The 17,291-nt window shown below is 42.2% G+C and overlaps 2 protein-coding genes across 3 annotated transcripts; both read right to left on the reverse strand.

Moving 5' to 3' along the window:
• Positions 1 to 2,279: 2,279 nt before the first annotated feature.
• tnip2 (TNFAIP3 interacting protein 2) lies at positions 2,280 to 5,830 on the reverse strand. 2 transcript variants are annotated; one of them, XM_084569096.1, is made up of 6 exons: positions 5,139 to 5,830; positions 4,420 to 4,722; positions 4,219 to 4,308; positions 3,838 to 4,101; positions 3,597 to 3,713; positions 2,280 to 3,487 (listed from the first exon to the last, which is right to left on the reverse strand). In XM_084569096.1, the coding sequence occupies exons 1-6, from the start codon at positions 5,454 to 5,456 to the stop codon at positions 3,185 to 3,187; spliced, it is 1,395 nt and encodes a 464-aa protein (XP_084425222.1). In that variant the 5' UTR covers positions 5,457 to 5,830; the 3' UTR covers positions 2,280 to 3,184. The 2 variants fall into 2 exon arrangements, with proteins under 2 accessions (XP_084425222.1, XP_084425221.1); XM_084569095.1 differs by having other exon boundaries at positions 2,280 to 3,490.
• A 3,360-nt stretch (positions 5,831 to 9,190) lies between these two features.
• On the reverse strand, positions 9,191 to 11,861 carry sfrp2 (secreted frizzled-related protein 2; the record flags this gene model as incomplete). The annotated part of the gene is made up of 3 exons (XM_084569154.1): positions 9,191 to 10,777; positions 11,025 to 11,105; positions 11,360 to 11,861. The coding sequence occupies 3 exons, from the start codon at positions 11,859 to 11,861 to the stop codon at positions 10,473 to 10,475; spliced, it is 888 nt and encodes a 295-aa protein (XP_084425280.1). The 3' UTR covers positions 9,191 to 10,472.
• Positions 11,862 to 17,291: the final 5,430 nt, after the last annotated feature.

A 17,291-nucleotide genomic window follows, 5' to 3' on the forward strand; every position in this document is an offset into this window, starting at 1 on the left:
TGACTCGGTGGATGAGGGAAAACAAACCGATGCACTCAGAGCAGTCAGACAATGACAAGGGAGAGCGTCAGTGGGTTTATTAAAAGGGATCTGAGTCGCCTTGTGCTGTAGCTTGTAATCAGAACGCTGTTCTTTTCATTGTTAACTGCCTCGGGCGCTTAAGGATTGCATACACTTCTAAGGAGGGAATCTCCCCATCCTTATTGGTTCAGGCTGCCACAATGCTGTTTTTTGATGGACGAAACTATGGACTTACCAAGAAGACTTGGGGGAAAGAAAAAAAAAAAGGAGTCAGCTTTAGTACAATTGCCTCAACCAATAAACATAACATTAAAACGATCTAGGCAAATATACAGCGCTCAATTTCAAATAAACGTGTCTGCTTTTTTGGGAATTCCCACGCAATGGCGGGAAAGTCCCATTCTTTTAGGATACACAGAAGATTAAAGGTCGTATCTATCCATTCCGTATTTCCTGGATAAGTGTCAGGCTGAAGTTTTCCCTATCTGTTAAAGTATATGACGGCTACATCAGCACATCCTGGTGCTTTGAAACCTGTCTCCAACAGGAACTGATCTACCTCCGTGTAGCCTTTCTTATTAATTCTTCGTTTCTTAGAAAAGTTCCCAGAGACTCAGGTGGGGACTTGTGACCTATTTTTTTCCACTCTCAGATTGGTGGGTGGAGCATTTGTGTGTGTGTGTGTGGAAGTTCAGTCACTTATAGACCCTGTTGTAAATGCGTAGGTGTGTGCTGGCGGTGGGGGAGAATCCCCAGCGCTCAGCTCGTGGCCTTTTTAGGGTCTGTGTGTATTTCTGCTAGTCTGCATGTGGCTGGCTTACAGCGAGCTGCTGAAGTTGCCCTTTAAAGCCAAATTTGGAACCACTCATTCTGTAGGCACCTGAACTGCAGCCAGGCTGTGTTATGTAAATGAAATAAATGTATTGGAAACGGATTCATCTTCCCCAGTTAGCCGATGAGTAAGTTAGCATGTGATGCTGCCTGGTGTCATTTGAACCCTCAGGGGATGTACCAACTCTAAAACCTGACGTTGTTCTTTTCATCTTCTTTTTCTTAAATAAGTCCTTGGTGGTAAAAAAAACAAAACAAAAAACAAAACAAAACAAAACAAAAAAACAGTGATTAGAAATACATTTATTAAATTTCTAGATGGGAACGTTAATGCTACTCATGTAGGTGCTAGTAGCTGGTATGCTAGCTAAACCACTAGCTGTGCTGTTTTTACAAAAAAACGCCATATTTAAAGGAAGTTATATGTTGTGTGGTTGATCTATACGCAAACCTGTGTGGAAAAACTGTTATACAGACTATATCTTTGCGACTTGATAAAACCAGGATGCCACTCTTTGTGCTACGCTAAGCTAACGATTTTGTTGGCAGCAGCTCCCAGTCTACAAACATGCTGGACAACTAACTGTAAACCTATTACTAAATTTTAATTTAACGTTTAAGTAATAAAATGTTTTTGTGTTATTGAATTTATCATTTTTCGTCGTAGGCTATCCAAGGCAAAATTAACTCCTGGCGTATAGCAGCCAGTTTGGTAGACATGTGCCAAAGTGAGCTGCTGAAGGTTTAGCATTTGCATTAAAAAAAGAAAGAGAAAGAGAAAGAAATCACTGAACAGAACAAGAGTTGTTTTTATCTATATATTCATCTTTAAAGTTGTAAGAAGAATGTATGTTTGATCAAAGGTTCTTGTGTGTCTTTAAATGTGCTTTTATCTGATCACAGAACAATGCAGCCAGAGTAGGTATGTTTTCACTTGCACAAAAATACCACAGTTATCTTTTTTATGCTTTGCAACTGCCTACTTCCTTTTTGAACAGGGGATGTCCAGCTTCCTGCGCTTACTGCACCAAACCCATGACAACTGATTCACCGAATACCACTGTTTGTGTCAAAGTGATACTTCACAGCGTCTGCCTGCATGTTGTTTTAGTCATTAACTGATCCGCAGGCAGTTGTTTGGGGTTTGGGTGTAACTTGAGCCACGGTCTCCACCGGTCCCCTCAGTATCCCTGCAGTGTTTGCTTCGGCTACACAACAGCTGGGAATCTGGCTGTCACAAGTACAGCGTGCCCATTCAGGCAACACTGGGAAGGGGTTTTCCACCATGCGCAAACACACACACACATACACACACACGTGACACGCTAAAGAGACATGCACACAGATTAAGCAGCGCCAACATTTTCGTGGTTAGGCTGTGATGTGCGGCTCCAGCTCGAGGCTGCAGACTGTCTCAAGAATTAAAATACACCGCGCAATAATGAGCTGTGTTTCAAGTTGTATAAATCAGCCAAAGATAAAGTGTGGGTAAACAGTTTTTTTTATTACAAAAATAAATGCGCCACCTCCAGAAATGTGGCACATCTCCAAAAATAAGCATATCGTCAGTAGGGATACAGTCCTTACATACATACACTGTTCATGGGATCACAAACGTATTTCGATTGTTGTAATGTATTCAACATTGTTGATCCCACAGGTTTACAAAAATATATATATATATATATATATATATATATATATATGTATGGCTTTGGTGGAAAAAAGGCAACAAAACATTGCACGAAAATTCTTTGTCTTTTCCAGTTATACATACAAAGAGAATAAATATCAATATAGTAATATTTTTAAATCTGTCAATAGGAATATATATATATATTTTTTTACAGAATAAACGTTCAATCAAAAAAAAAATAAACGAACAATAGCACCACATTATGTACTAGATCCAAAACAAGAAGCTTATGCATCATGAATCTCTCAAACGTACGATCCTAGGATTAGTTTTTGTCTAAACGTCAAGAAAGTGCAACAAGTTTGTAATTTGACACACTGAGGTATATTTGATACATCGCATTAGCATCCTCCTCTCCACTTCGATAATCTCCCGCCAGTGCGGGAACTCTCAGAAGTTGACAGCGAAACTACGCAGACTTAGAAAAAGGCTCGATGAGCTAATTTCTCTTGGGGCACGGGAACTTTGGGTTGTACACTTTTGCTTCACTGTGTAAGTCAGTTGTTTCATTTGTAGTCAAGAGTCTCCGAACTGGAATCTCCGCCCAGGTTATTTTCTGCAGTGTAGTGCTGGTCTTCAGTGTTCAGTTACTGTCAGTAAGAGATAACTGTTATTTCCAAATGAGTGTATTTCCGTTTACAGTCGGGCACACTCTTCACAATGATTCAGGTATTCTGCAGCTTCTGCATCGTTGAACCTAGCGTAGCACCGTGGGCACTGTAACTCTGACCGGCCTGGGTCTTCGTTCCAGGCAGAGTTGGGTGCTGCTGCTGCCGCTGCTGCTACTGCTGCTGATGCTGCTGCTGCAGGCTGCTGCTGCCTCTCAGCCGTGGCCCTCAACAGAGGCTCTGGGGAGTCCTTATTTCGCCTTGAGGAGATCCTGTGTCCTATGTGCACGCGACACAGTGGAACCACGTCTCTGCTCTCTCTGCTCGCTCCCTGCTGAAAAGAGCGAGATGCATACACCGTCAAGACTGCTCAACCAGGAAGGTGCTGATGATAACAGGAAGTGACACTCATGCACACAATTGAAGGGCTGACGTCTCACCTGTTTGCGTAGCTGCTGCTTTAACTGAGAGAGCTGCTGATTCAGATCATCAATCTGGCCCTGTGCTCGCTCTCTGTCGGCTCGCTCTGACTTAAAGTCGTCTGTGTAGATGAGAACCTTGGGAAGAAAAAGAAAGAACCCTTATTCTTTTTCTGTTCACAGAAGCGGAACACTGACAGAGCTTATACATGCTCACAGCAGAATTCAGAGAGAGCCACCAGGATAATGATGCAGCACCAACCTGCTGCTCCAGTGTCTGGATTCGCTCCTGGTTTAGTCTCCTTGTATCTTCCAGTTTTCTCTCAAGCCTTGAGCAATCATTTATTTTCTCTTTAAGTAGGATATTGAGCCTGGAAATTTCCTGATGAAGCAACCCAGTGCTGATAGAGCCCATCGCTGGCATCAAGCCCTGCCCAGTGGTCTCCTTGAGCCTCTGATATAAACCTCTAATGTAGTCCTCCCTGCTTGAGTCATACTTCTGCCACTGAGTGTTCAGACCTTGTACCTAAAAGGAGCAATTAAAACAAACAGTTAGACCTTTTCATCACACTGTTCAGATCATGCCCAGTCTAAGCACATTCATACTGAACTGTGCTTAAAAGTATTGTCAGTGAATACTCACATATGCCACACGCTGCTTCAGCTGCTGATTCTCCTCCTGAAGCTGGCGGATTTGGGCATTAACAGCGCTGTTGTCACTGGACTCTGACGTCTGTAGAAAATTGTGTAAGAGGTGTCAGAATAGAAAAGGTTGCACTAACTAGCATTTAAAGAGAAATGTCCAACACAAGTTGTGCAATCACACCAAAGGCGTCACACACACCTCCTTAGCCGCTTGCTGGTGGGCCACTTCCTCCACGTCTTCTCCCCCCTTCTTCCCTCTCTCCAGCCTGGCCAGCAGCTCCTGGCACACCTTCACCGTCATGCCGAGCTGACTGCGCAGCTGCTCGGCCTCCTCGGCCAGAGACGTGCAGAGGACAGACTTGGTGGCCTCAGTCCGCTCCTTCTCCTCCAGGTACGCCCGCAGCCTGTGGATCTCCTGGTCCTTCTCGTGCTCAGGCTGACACCTGACGCTCTCCAGCTCCAGCTCCTTCTCTCTGAGCTGCAGATTCAGCCTCTGGATCTCCTGGGAGCAAGACGAGGTGGGGGGTAAATATATATATATATAGCGTGGTCACGACAGTTTGTAAAGTGCAGCCACATCGTGGATTTTATATGTGAGGTGTGCATAACAAATACAATGAATTATCTTTTGTGATCATTTGAGTCTCTGAATGTGCCCCTGAACATATGTACAAAACAGATTAATCAAATTAACACAACAAACACTGACAACAAAACTTTTAATTATTAAACTGCTTTATTTAAATATTTTATAAACCATAACCTGGATGACTGAGAAGAACCTTCACAGACATATTGCTTTATTTAAATCTTGTTGTTCCTTGTTTTAAAAAAAAGACTTGTGATACCCAGACAGGACAGACTAACTTTCCCCCTGTAGTGTGACAGATGTGGTGCACATCTGCAGCAGATTTTTACCTCTGCTTGTCGGGTTGCCTTGAACTCCATATCGCTCCTCTTCTGTTTTAGTTTGCATATCTCCTTGAGCAAGTTCTCCACTAAAGAGGTGGACGGGCCGACGACCACAGACTCGCCGTCGCCCACCGTCATGTAGACCCTCTCGTATCTGCCCAGCCTGGTCTTTAAATCGGCAATGATGTTGTCCTTTAGGCAGATTTGTTTGTTCAGGAGGTCGATTTCCTGTTGCGTCTCATGGTACAGAGTATTCAGGACGCTGTAGCTCCGCATTTTGTCCTTCAGCGCGTCGCCTTCCGAGTTTATACTGACGCTGTCCATCTTCTAGTTGGTTTGAAAGACGGATCGTCTCTGTTTTTAATAATCCAAGATTTGACGCCTCTGCCTCCAACCCTGCGTCTTCACAAACACACAGCGGAGGTCAATTGTGTCGGAGATTTGGCGCAACAGAATAATATCCCCGAACAGTCTTGGGGGATTTCCTAGGGAACTTCCCCGCGGAGTTTTTCGAGCTTCGTCAAAACGGAGCCCTGCCTGCTTTCAAAGGTTCACTGCTAAGCAGCCATTGGGGAGGAAAGGGTCGTGCTTATAGTATGTTGGCACTAAATTGGTGAAACACAAATCTCAAGTGCACACTTTAAAAAAAAAAAAAAGTTTTAAGATAAGTCGCTGCGACGGCTGAAAGCGACAGACGATTGCTGCGTTCAATGCCGTCGGAAACTCGAGCACCCCGAGCAAGAGGTGCGGTTTTTACAAAGCAAACAAAACTTATTATTATTATTATTATTATGATTATTCTACAGCAACAAAAAAAATGGACTAACTAGTATAATGCAAGGGATGACACACAATAATTCAAAAACACCAATTTTCCCAGCGGTAGTTTTCAAGGTTTCTACACATGCCATCTTCCCCCCCACCTTAAACGTCACATAGAGGGTGTCATAGCAAATTCCCCATACACTCCATTCCCTCTGTTCGCTTTTAATTTTTTTCCGACAGTTTTAAATGCATCGCAAATGCAGGTCTCCTCTTTTCGACGTGATGTAATTTAATTTTTCTGTTAAACGGCCCGAATTGCGCAGTTATGGCGACACCAGTGACCAGTGGGGGCTATACTAATGCTTGACTGCATTATGCTGTGTTAGGACATAGGCTCCTGCAGCACAGCTTCATTAACTGTGACCCCACCAAGGTGCGCTTGCACCGTGTGTCACTCTAGATACCTGTGATACCATTTACAATATTGGGGCAATAATCTAAGCATCATTCAGTGGGGATCACGTTAAAGTCACTGGTTAATTAATTAACTAATTCAAATATTGATTACTATGATAATTTCACAGTGGACCATAAGTGGGTCACTTGTTCCAAAGATACAAACTTCCGATTCTGCTCTTTATTATACAGAAGTACAGTAGCGGAAGAGGCATTCAGGTGCTTAGAAGAAAGTAGCTCAAGACAATACCTAGTATTTGATTCAACGTGCAACCTTTCAGGCCCTTACATATTTACGTATGTACATGAGTTTCCTACGCACGTAGGAATTCACACATGCAGGGCGCTGTTGCCACTTAAAGTGTAATGGCAAAACTCCTGCTGCCCTCCTTTGTTGATGCCGGACTACGACTTGTAAATTCTATCGGGTCAGAATGAAACTGGTGTCTAGACTGTAGGAGTCGAGGAGAAGAGTCTCTGGCACTCATTCAAGAGGCTACATCAGGTCTTCTGGCCGGTGGGGAGTCCCAGGTATTTCTGGGTCAATCAAAGCAGTGACACATGAGGGCTGTGGAGGTGAGTCATGAAGATCAGATGGGAGTCAGGTGACAGCTAGCAGGAGAGCACAACTCAAGGTGTGGACTTTGAAGAAACCCGCTTGGGTCCAAATATTTTCCGGACACCATTTAAAATGCACTAATGTCTGAACGATGTCGCTTCCCTTATGGACATTCTGAATAGGTAAACAACATTTCAGGCAAAATCCCTTTTACAACTCCCTCCTAACACCTCTTCTGGTTTGGTTTCACATGATTTCACACCTTAATTCATGTGACTGACTCCTTCAGAGGCTCATGTGACAGTCGAAATGTCTGGGACTTCCTGAAAATCAGCAAGAGGGAGGGAGCCTCATAAGCAAATGTCAGAACGTCTGCTGATAATCATTTAAATATCTTAATTTATCAGTGTTTTTTAATGCTCATAAAACAAAACGAAGAAAATAAAGCATCACACTGAGTGTTTAAATATAAAGTAGTACTAGTTTCAGTCTAAGTTCGTAGTTTTATATGTGCCATTGTACAACCCAAATTCCAGAAAGGTTGGGACGTTCTTTAAATATGAACAAAATGAAAACTAAAAGACTTTCAGATCACATGAGCCAATATTTTATTCACAACAGAACATAAATAACAAATGTTTGAACTTAGAAATATTACAATTTTATGCACAAAATGAGCTCATTTCAAATCTGATGCTTGCTACAGGTCTCAAAAATAGTTGGGACAGGGGCGTGTTTAACACAGTGTAGCATCTCCTCTTCTTTTCAAAACAGTTTGAAGACGTCTATAGGCATCGAATTTGTGAGTTTCTGGAGTTCTGATGTTGGAATTCAGTCCCATTTTTGCCTGATATAGGTTTCCAGCTGCTTAAGAGTTCGTCTGAGTTCGTATTTTTCATTTAATGAAGCGCCAAATGTTCTCTATTGGCGAAAGATCTGGACTGCAGGCATGCCAATTCAGCACCCGGACTCTTCTCTGACAAAGCCATGCTGTTGTAATAGCTGCAGTATGTGGTTTTGCATTGTCCTGCTGAAATATACAAGGCCTTCCCTGAAATAGACGTCATCTGGAGGGGAGCATACATTGCTCTAAAACCTTCATATACCTTTTAGCATTCATAGTTCCATCCAAAACATGCACGCTGTCCATACCGTATGCACTTATGCACCCCCATACCATCAGAGATGCTGGCTTTTGTACTGAACGCTGATAACACGCTGGAAGGTCTGTTTGGACTCGTCTGACCACAGAACACTTTCTCACTTTGAAACAGTCCATTTCAAATGAGTCTTGGCCCACAGAACACGGCATCGCTTCTGGACCATGTTCAAATATGGCTTCTTTTTTGCATGATAGAGCTTTAGTTGGCATCTGCAGGTGGCACGGTGGATTGTGTTAACAGGCAGCGGTTTCTGGAAGTATTCTTGGGCCCATTTAGTAATGTCAGTGACACAATCATGCCGATGAGTGATGCCGTGTCGTCTGAGGGCCCGAAGACCACAGCATCCAGTAGAGGTCTTCCTTGTCCCTTACACACAGAAACATCTCCAGTTTCTCTGAATCTTTTGATGATGTTATGCACTGTAGATGGTGAGAGTCGCAAAGCCTTTGCTATTTGAGGTTGAGGAACATTGTTTTTGAAGTATTCCACAATCTTTTTACGCACTCTTTCACAGATTGGAGAGCCTCTGCCTCTCTAAGACATCCCTTTTATAGCTAATCATGTTACAGACCTGATATCGGTTAACTTAATCACTTGCTAGATGGTCTCCCAGCTGAATCTTTTTCAACTTTCTTGCTTTTTCAGTTGTTTGCTACCCTGTGCCAACTTTTTTTGGGACCTGTAGCAGGCATCAAATTTGAAATGAGCTCATTTTGTGGATGAATTTCCCAGTTTGAACACTTGTTACGTTATCTATGTTCTGTTGTGAATAAAATATTGGCTCATGTGATTTGAAAGTCTTTCAGTTTTCATTTTGTTCAAATTTAAAGAACGTCCCAACTTTTCTGGAATTTGGGTGGACTATTGTCAACATAATTTGAACCCTGAGATGTTTTAGGTAGATTAAATTGGTTGATTAAAAAAGAAGAGGAAACGTTTATGGGCATGTGAATTTATGTATCTTTGTGATCTTACCAGTTAATTCCACTAGATGGCGGTGTTCAACTGGTAACACAGAGTGGCTTATTTTACGTTTTACAGTTTTGACATCAGGATAATCCTAAAAATGACTCATTTATGTTTTTTCCTGCCACACACACACTCATTTCAAACTTGTAGTTGGCAGCTTTTAATCACTGGAAACTTTATACAAGAATAAATGACAGTATTTGATATTTACACTGTAATATTTCAAAAAACACAAAACAAAACTTTACATTGTGAACATACACACAACCACATGATTATTTACCGAGTTACTGCTCATCGAAAAGGCTACAAACCAAAAGTCAGATATTCGCCCCCATACCTCAAAACCAATCCGTGTTACTCAAGACAGACTGAAGACGCAAAATAAAAGTTTAAATGAAATATGAAAGTGTGGAGTAGAAAAATATTATTTTTTTTCTCATACGTTGGTAGAAAATTATGCCGCGACTCTCGTACAAAAAGTTAACTAAGGATATTAGAGAATATAGCCAGCTATCTCTCTTTTTTTTTTTTTCTTGAGGAAATGGTGGAAATACAAATGTTATTTGAACATCACACCACACACACACACACACACACACACACACACACACACACACACACAGGGGTATCACAGCTTTAGCCATACATGCACCATGCAAAATGAGTCAGTTTTTGAGTTTTTGGAGCTGAATCGACAAGTTGTCAGAGACTTCAACTCTCACAATGTAAGTGGTTTTTAATAGAGCTGCGTCCTAAACAAGTTACAAATACTGGTTTTTACCCTGATTTAACCCCCAGAAGAGAAAAGAAAAAAAATGTCTTAAATTCTGATAAGCTCACCCTTTCTGCGTGGACTAAGAGCAGGTCACATCTGTAAAAGGTTATTGGAGTCATTCATTTTTAATCCTGCTTTCAAAGCTCTGCTAGTTTTCACTCTAACCATGACATTTGTTATTCCTCTGCACTCTGGACACCAGCTGAGTGCAATTACCTGCAACCAATGAGACAACAGCAAAGCCTGTTCCCCAGAGGAAGACACGCCATTTCCAAATTGACCACTAAGGGGCACAAGTTCGTGCAAAATGAATGCAAGTCAACGGGCGAATTACACTAAAACAGAGATTTTAAAATAGTGTTTTCCCCTAGTTTTGTTTATGTAATTTGTTTTAAGTCACGTTGCCTAATCTCCATATGACTTTTTAAAGATTCTGGGCATTTAATAATAAAACAATGGAAGATAATGGAAGCTGTGTGTCTTCTGAGGCTAGGGGAAACATCTTCGTTGCACTTTAGAGCAGAATATACAGTATAAACCATAACTGCAAGTTGTGTGTCAGCTGGAAAGAAACAATGAGAACAGGCCCAACTAAACTTTGACCTTTAACCTTGACATGCAGTTTTTCTTTTTTATTTCGTGCCCCCTTCCTAACACTGCATCTTGCGGATGCTGCGTGAAATCCTCTTAAACTCGCGCTGTCCCTTCTGCCAGCGCTTCACCGAGGTGATGACCAGGTGGTCGTCCATCTTCTGGCCCATGACCAGGTAGGCGGCGTTGATGTCGTTCATCTCCTCGCAGATGCACTGCAGCCCGTCCTTCAGCCACAGCACCGTCTTCCTCAGGTCACGCTCGGTGACGCCGTTCATCGTGTAGATGGTCTTGCTCTTGTGCTCCGGCACTATTTTGGTGTCACCGTTGACGTAAGAGATCTCCTTGACTTTGATTTTCAGAGCTTATTGATTACAGGAGACACAGGGAGAATAGTGAACTGTGAATAGCTCAGTTTCTACAAACAATGCATGCACATCACCTTTGTCCTTAAGAAAGCTAATGGACACAATGAATGCCTGAACACTTTCACAAGTCTTGGTGATAGAATGAACAAATTGTGAAGGTAAAAGTGGGACCTCATTTGATGACCTCTATGATCCTCACCTTGGGAACTACACTGCTCTGATGAACTGTGTTTGTGGACTTACCAAAGTCATTTTTGCACAGGTTGTCAACAATTTCATTGTCATTTTCATCCGTTTCTTTGCAAGCATCACACACCCTGGGCACTAAAACAGAAATTAGACATGGTAAATGTTACAATATCTGTCATAATTAGACACAAAATAATATTTACTGTGTGGAGGAATGGACTTATTCATTTGATATGACCACAGTAATTAAAAGGACACACAAGCTACTACACTAGATTTATAATTATCCTGCTCACACATAAGTTGTATGAAGTGGAAAATGTATAATTCTTCTGCCACTGTGCTACCTGTGGATTTTGCTTCTTAAACAGAGCTGAATTGAACCGTACCCTCTCTGGTGACTGGAACCGAGTTTTCTGTGACTGCTGGAGGTATGCACAGGTCATTGTCGAGTGGGAAGCGGTCGCAGTCCAACATCTTCGGCCAGGGGAAGCCAAACGCGGACATCACGGGCGCGCAGCCGCGCTTGACGCTTTCACACAGGGACCTGCACGGCTGAATGGGCTCGTCCAAATCGTCCAGACAGACCGGGGCGAAAAGAGAGCAGAGGAACTTCCTCGTGTCCGGGTGACACTGCTTCTGGACCAGTGGGATCCAAGACGAAGCTTGCTGCAGAACTTCACTCATGGTTTCGTGCCCGAGCAGGTTCGGGAGGCGCATGTCCGTGTACTCTATATCGTGGCACAGTTGGAGGTTTGCAGGAATGGGCTTGCAGTTGCTCTTTTTGTGGAATAAATCGTGCTGGCCGAAGTTGTACGGTCCGTGGATGGCTTCCAGGCAGGGAATCGTTATCACCCACAGCACCGTCACTGTGGAAATAAAGGCTCTCATTTTCATCGTGCGTAAAAGTTACTTATTATGAACAACGACGCTGATTCAAGCTTCGCAGAGCATCAGTCAGTGAGGATGCTGCGTCTGTCAGTGGCCAGCTCCTACTGTAACAAGAGGTTTTCTTGCAGGCACGTCTGGGAGGAGTCTGTGTATTGCGCGTAAAGACCTCTTCTTCATTGTGCACACTTTGTTTCCACATATCAGGTGAACCTTATGGACAAATTTACTTTCTCATTCAAAGAAAACACAAAATTCCAACTGAGGGACATTTTTTATTTCTAATTATGGCTTACAGCACTTTATCACTGGTCGTTTTCTGCACAGTTTCCCTCCCTATTTCATCTCATGCTCTCCATGGAAATCATAATAAAAATGGGTCCTGACAGGTTTTCCTCATTACGCCCAAATCAACAGAAATATATCCTGAGTGATCCCTTAACTTGCTGTTTTTAGACTGCTGCTGTTAATAGTTTGGAAATGTCAGTAAGAGGCATTTAGCTCAGTTCAGTGAAGCGTTAATTTTCCATCATTAAGAGTGGTGAAACCCTGTGGCCAGGTCTGTAGGTTCATTCCACATGGTGAAATATTGTTTGCCCTGAGAAGCAGACCTCCACTCAGCACACCCTGGGGGGAAACCAAATCTGCCTCCTCCGGCTCTGCAGCTCTGGCTCCTATCCGCTCTCAGACCCCCGTGAGCAACAGTCCGGCCTGCAGACAGCAGCATGGTTCTTCTCAGGCTTTCGGCTTCCTCTTTCCACCGTGAAAGAAGCGTAAATGAGCGAGCACACCAGTCTTTAATGCAAGACTTGTGGAATCACTCCTAACAGGATCCGTTCAACCAAATTACAGAGACACATTTTGCCCACTTTAGCTCTTGCGGATTGTAGCAATGCAGATGTTTTTGGTTTTACTTCAGCCAGATTTAGATAGGCTATCTGTTGTTGAGGCTCCTGCTGCCACCCCAATAAACAGACTCGGGAGTTGAATTGAATTACATTTGTGGGTAGCGTGCGAAATGCCACATGTTGATTCGTGTGTTGTAATCCCACATTCCCTCCAAAATTCAATAAGGTTACTTGTTTTAAAGGAGCAGAGGAAAAGTATTTGAACTGAGAACACATTTGTAGTTTATTTGCTTAGAATTAAACATGTCATTAAGGTCTGTATGTGTGTTTTGCAGAACTGAACAAAGAGGATATTTTGGTAATGGTCCCATTTTCACTTGCTTTCGATTAGAAAACAAGACAATTATGTGCTTTATGGATTCCGCTACTGAAGACGCAGCAAGTTTTAAAAAGAAATCTTAATTACACTACATGCCTGTGCAGTAGTGTGTAGTGCCACAATGTTGTACTTCCTGCCCTATATTCATTGGTCCAACCAAATTATATATATATATATATATAGAAAAGACCCCAAGACAAATGAAAACAGATTTTCTTAATTGTCATTTACTGTATGTGATCCAGAGGCATGACATTTTGCCTCCATCCAAATACTTTTCACTGCTCTATAGATCTCTGTTGTTGAAGATCATGAAAACACTCGGAACGGGAATGGAACTGTATCTAATTTCAAACTAAGTTCTCCTTACTAGCACCAAAAGCATGTTAATCGACTCATATTTGATTAACCTTTTAATTTAAACTACAGCGTTCAACTGTTTTAAGAAAACTGCATTTCTTTTTTTATGACTGAAACATTTAGTGCTTTGACAGGATCAGTTGAGAACAAACTTCAGAAGATTAGTCCTTTCATTCTACCTGGAGGTGAATGTAATTCAGTTTTGGAGCACAAATTATTACTTGTATACATCCAACAGTAACATGTCTTGCTCTGGACAGAGAAGTCCAATGAAAACTGCCCACAGCAAGGTTTGTAATTTGGATGAGCTGACCCTTTAAAGAGCCTTAACATCTTCCAGATCTCAGAATGAATAGCACAGGGAGCAGAAAATCGTTTTTTGGTCAGTGTCAAACGAGACACCCGCTTTCCTAAACAAACATTTAACCTGCACCTGGACTCCTTTTAGCTGAGCAGCAAGTCAACTGGTTAAACCGTACAGGGGTGTGATCAGATTCAAACAGGCCCATGAAACAATTTAGGCCTGTTGCTGCAAATTATTACATTTTTAAAGTCTGGTAGTCAGAGGGATGGATCTTGAAGAAATCCTCTCACCTTAAATTACACAAAACGAAGCTTAAAAATGATGAACTGGATCCAAAGGGGTAAATGGATCAAGACTTACTATGATCAAGGCTTTATGTCTCCAAACGCCAATGCCATACACTCTCCATTACAAGACACACACATGTAAGGTCAGAGGCTCAGGATAGAGGTAAGCTGATCCCAGGCCTGGGCTCAACGTCACCCCAGCAGGTTCTTGTTACAAGTCTTGTGTGAAAATCAAACACAGCTTGTCGAACCTACCGGTTCATCTGAAGCCCAGTAACCCCTTTGCTCTTACTCAATAATGCTCCACCTTTTTCCTTCCTCTGTTTCATGAAGAACCGAGGTCCAGACATCTGTCAAATGCGATCAGAGAATAAGGAGCTTGTTGTAAAAGAAAAAGAAAAAGAGTAAAGAAATGCTTTGAGGGGTGGATTTATTGAGGCTTCACAAGATACCTCCTCAGTGTGAGGAGCGTACAGAAAATATCGACCAGTTCCACACAAATATTAGATCAGATTGAACAAAAGGATAGGTCTGGTGGTCATTTGTATTTTTCCTTATTGTCAAGCAATCCCAGAAAAAGGCGAAAGAATGAATCGATCCAAGATTTGTTTTTTTATTTTTGTAGCCGAGGACAGACAAAGCTTACTGATGTGCACGACTTTCAATTTAAAACACATGGAGAAGCCACAGTGTTGCGCTACTATGACATGGTTTTCATTATGACGAACAGAGTCACAGTAGTTTTGTTTGGAGTCAACCCCGCATACACTGCATCTTGAAGTAAATGCGCGAAGACACGAAATGCGCACTAACCAGTAGAAACAAAGCAGTCGACGAATGCTCAATTAACTCCCGTCTGAGGAAACTTTGCTAAAAACTACACTTCCCAGCTGTCTCTTTTGATAAGATAACTCTGATTTAAAGATTTTCTTCTCTAAAAATGAGCAAATTAGCCGAGGACTGAGAGCCACGGACCTTCTATAACTTTATAGACAGCTTTATAAGGTGTGTAAAATGTAGAATAATGTTCATCCTTTGATTTGACTGTGTAACTGAATTTTAAAAGAACTTGACTTTGCAGAGATGATGCTGTTTGGTGTCAAGTTATATGACAGAATAAGAACTATTCATCTAGTCCACAAGACTTCACTGTTAGGACCACTGGCTTTTACTTATCTTCCACTAGACTGCCAACTGAGAATCCACCGTACCGCTCTGAACATTGTCCCGAGCTTCTACTAATGAGCTTGTTAACTTCAATAACTCCATTTCTGCGCTGACATTTGTGAAGGAATTCGTCCCATCCAAGAGGAATTAATCTCATTAGAGCTCCAGAGTCATATAGATTGTGCCTGCTTGGCGTAATTGATGTACCTATTGTACAGGACTAATTGGCTCGGTATGGGGTTTCAGAGCGGCCGTGGGACACACAGATGACTGGGCCAGACTCTGGTATAAACCAGATCCACATTAGAGACATGTGCAAATACGTGGGTGGGGGTTCTGTATTTATGTTATTGAAATGTTAAATTTGAAAAACAAATTAGACAAATATGTATTCCTTTTACTGTTATTCAAGGCTGTTTTCCCATCTGCTAAGACGAATGAACCAAGTGCAGGTTGTAGATTCATTGTCTTGCGTTAAGGACATATTAATGTTGACCTTCTCATCTGTCTCTTGTCAAGAAATAGCATGAATATATTTCCCAGGATGTTAAACTATTGAGCTAGAACAGTTTGCGATGACAACCACAGAATCAGTGCGGTGCATGGATGCTCTAGAGAAGAGTCATTAATGTGCAGTGAAAATAAAACGACGTCATTCATTCGACTTGTGTTAATATCATCCAGTTCATTTTTACCCGTTTGTGATGCACTTCAGCAATTCACTGCCTGAGCATTCGCAAAAATGCAGGTTTACAATGACCTCTGAACGCACAAGAATACAACAACCAGTGTGAATGAGCCTGGGGAGCTGGGGCTGGGGATGGACGAGTAGGAGGAGGTTCGACCGAGAAATGACTGAAATGAATAGAATGGAAGAAATGACTGTTTCCTTTGGAGGTAGCCCCAAGCTAGCTGATTGGTCGAATACTTGAAGCATATTGTGCTCAGTGGTGCGACTCCATCCCACTGAATCTCCACAATGCATTGTAAAATTAACTTGCTGAACAGATTTTAATTGTTTCTATCTGTCGTTGTTGCCGAGTCTTCTGCATTATCGCCGCCTACTGGACTGGAGCGGAGCAGGTTGCTGTTAGCCTGGCGTAGCCAAATTCAGTTCTTATCAGAATACGAGTCTGGTAACACAACTTTAGAGACGGGTTTCAGCAGAAAACACAACCGGATAGTCCTTCAATCAATCAAAGCCATTTCTTCATCAACAGATTCAACTCAACAGCGTTCAGATGATGTTTCTGTTACTCTGTCCATCACCGTATGAAGCTGGCCGGAGCATAATCGGTTCCCGACAGAGAGGTTCCAGACCAACTTTCTGCCACAAGAAAATTGTGTGCAGGCATTGATCTTTCTCCCAGGCTAGGAGGTTGTATATCTTACACAAAAATCAAACAAAATCGAACAGTTCTGGGTACTTAAAACTCCAGGATGTCCATGGCAAAGTGTGAAGGGCAGATCCTTCTGCAGGGTCTTGCTCTTTGAACCCTGACCGACACTGAAGCTGGAAGACTCACACTGTGAAGGGCTCTCGGGGGATATTTTACAACTCGGACCAAAGTACAAGCAGCTCTGCAGTCACACAAGTGCCTGATGTTCGCCCCGTATGTAAAAGGTCATCACACAGTCTTGCCCTTCGCCACCTCCACGCACATAAAAAACACGAAAAACTCTCTTCGCTTGAAAATAAAACCAGTGCATCAAATGTATTTTGAATCAAATTTGAGTAATTATACATCAGCTGAAGTAAAGTGTATAATTCAGCTGATTTGAACATTTGATAGGATGTAACGCCACCACTTTTTCTTTCCTGGATCCATCATAGCTGCAACCAGCAGGAAGAAAGCTGCCACTGATTATAAAGTAACAGACATAATGTAAATTCAGACTAAAACCACGTTTTGGCAATATTAGAGTCTAATTAACTTCATATTAACTTATGTTCTCCATTACATGAGCCATTCCATCTCTGGCATAAATCATAGATCACTGCCTTGTGACAGTTTGTGTTGTGAAATATAATCTCTCACTCCTTCATCACAGGAATTTGAGTGTTGGGGAAAAAAAAAAAAAAAAAAC

This window comes from Chelon labrosus (genome assembly GCF_963514085.1).
Source record: "Chelon labrosus genome assembly, chromosome: 2".
Lineage (NCBI taxonomy): Eukaryota > Metazoa > Chordata > Actinopteri > Mugiliformes > Mugilidae > Chelon > Chelon labrosus.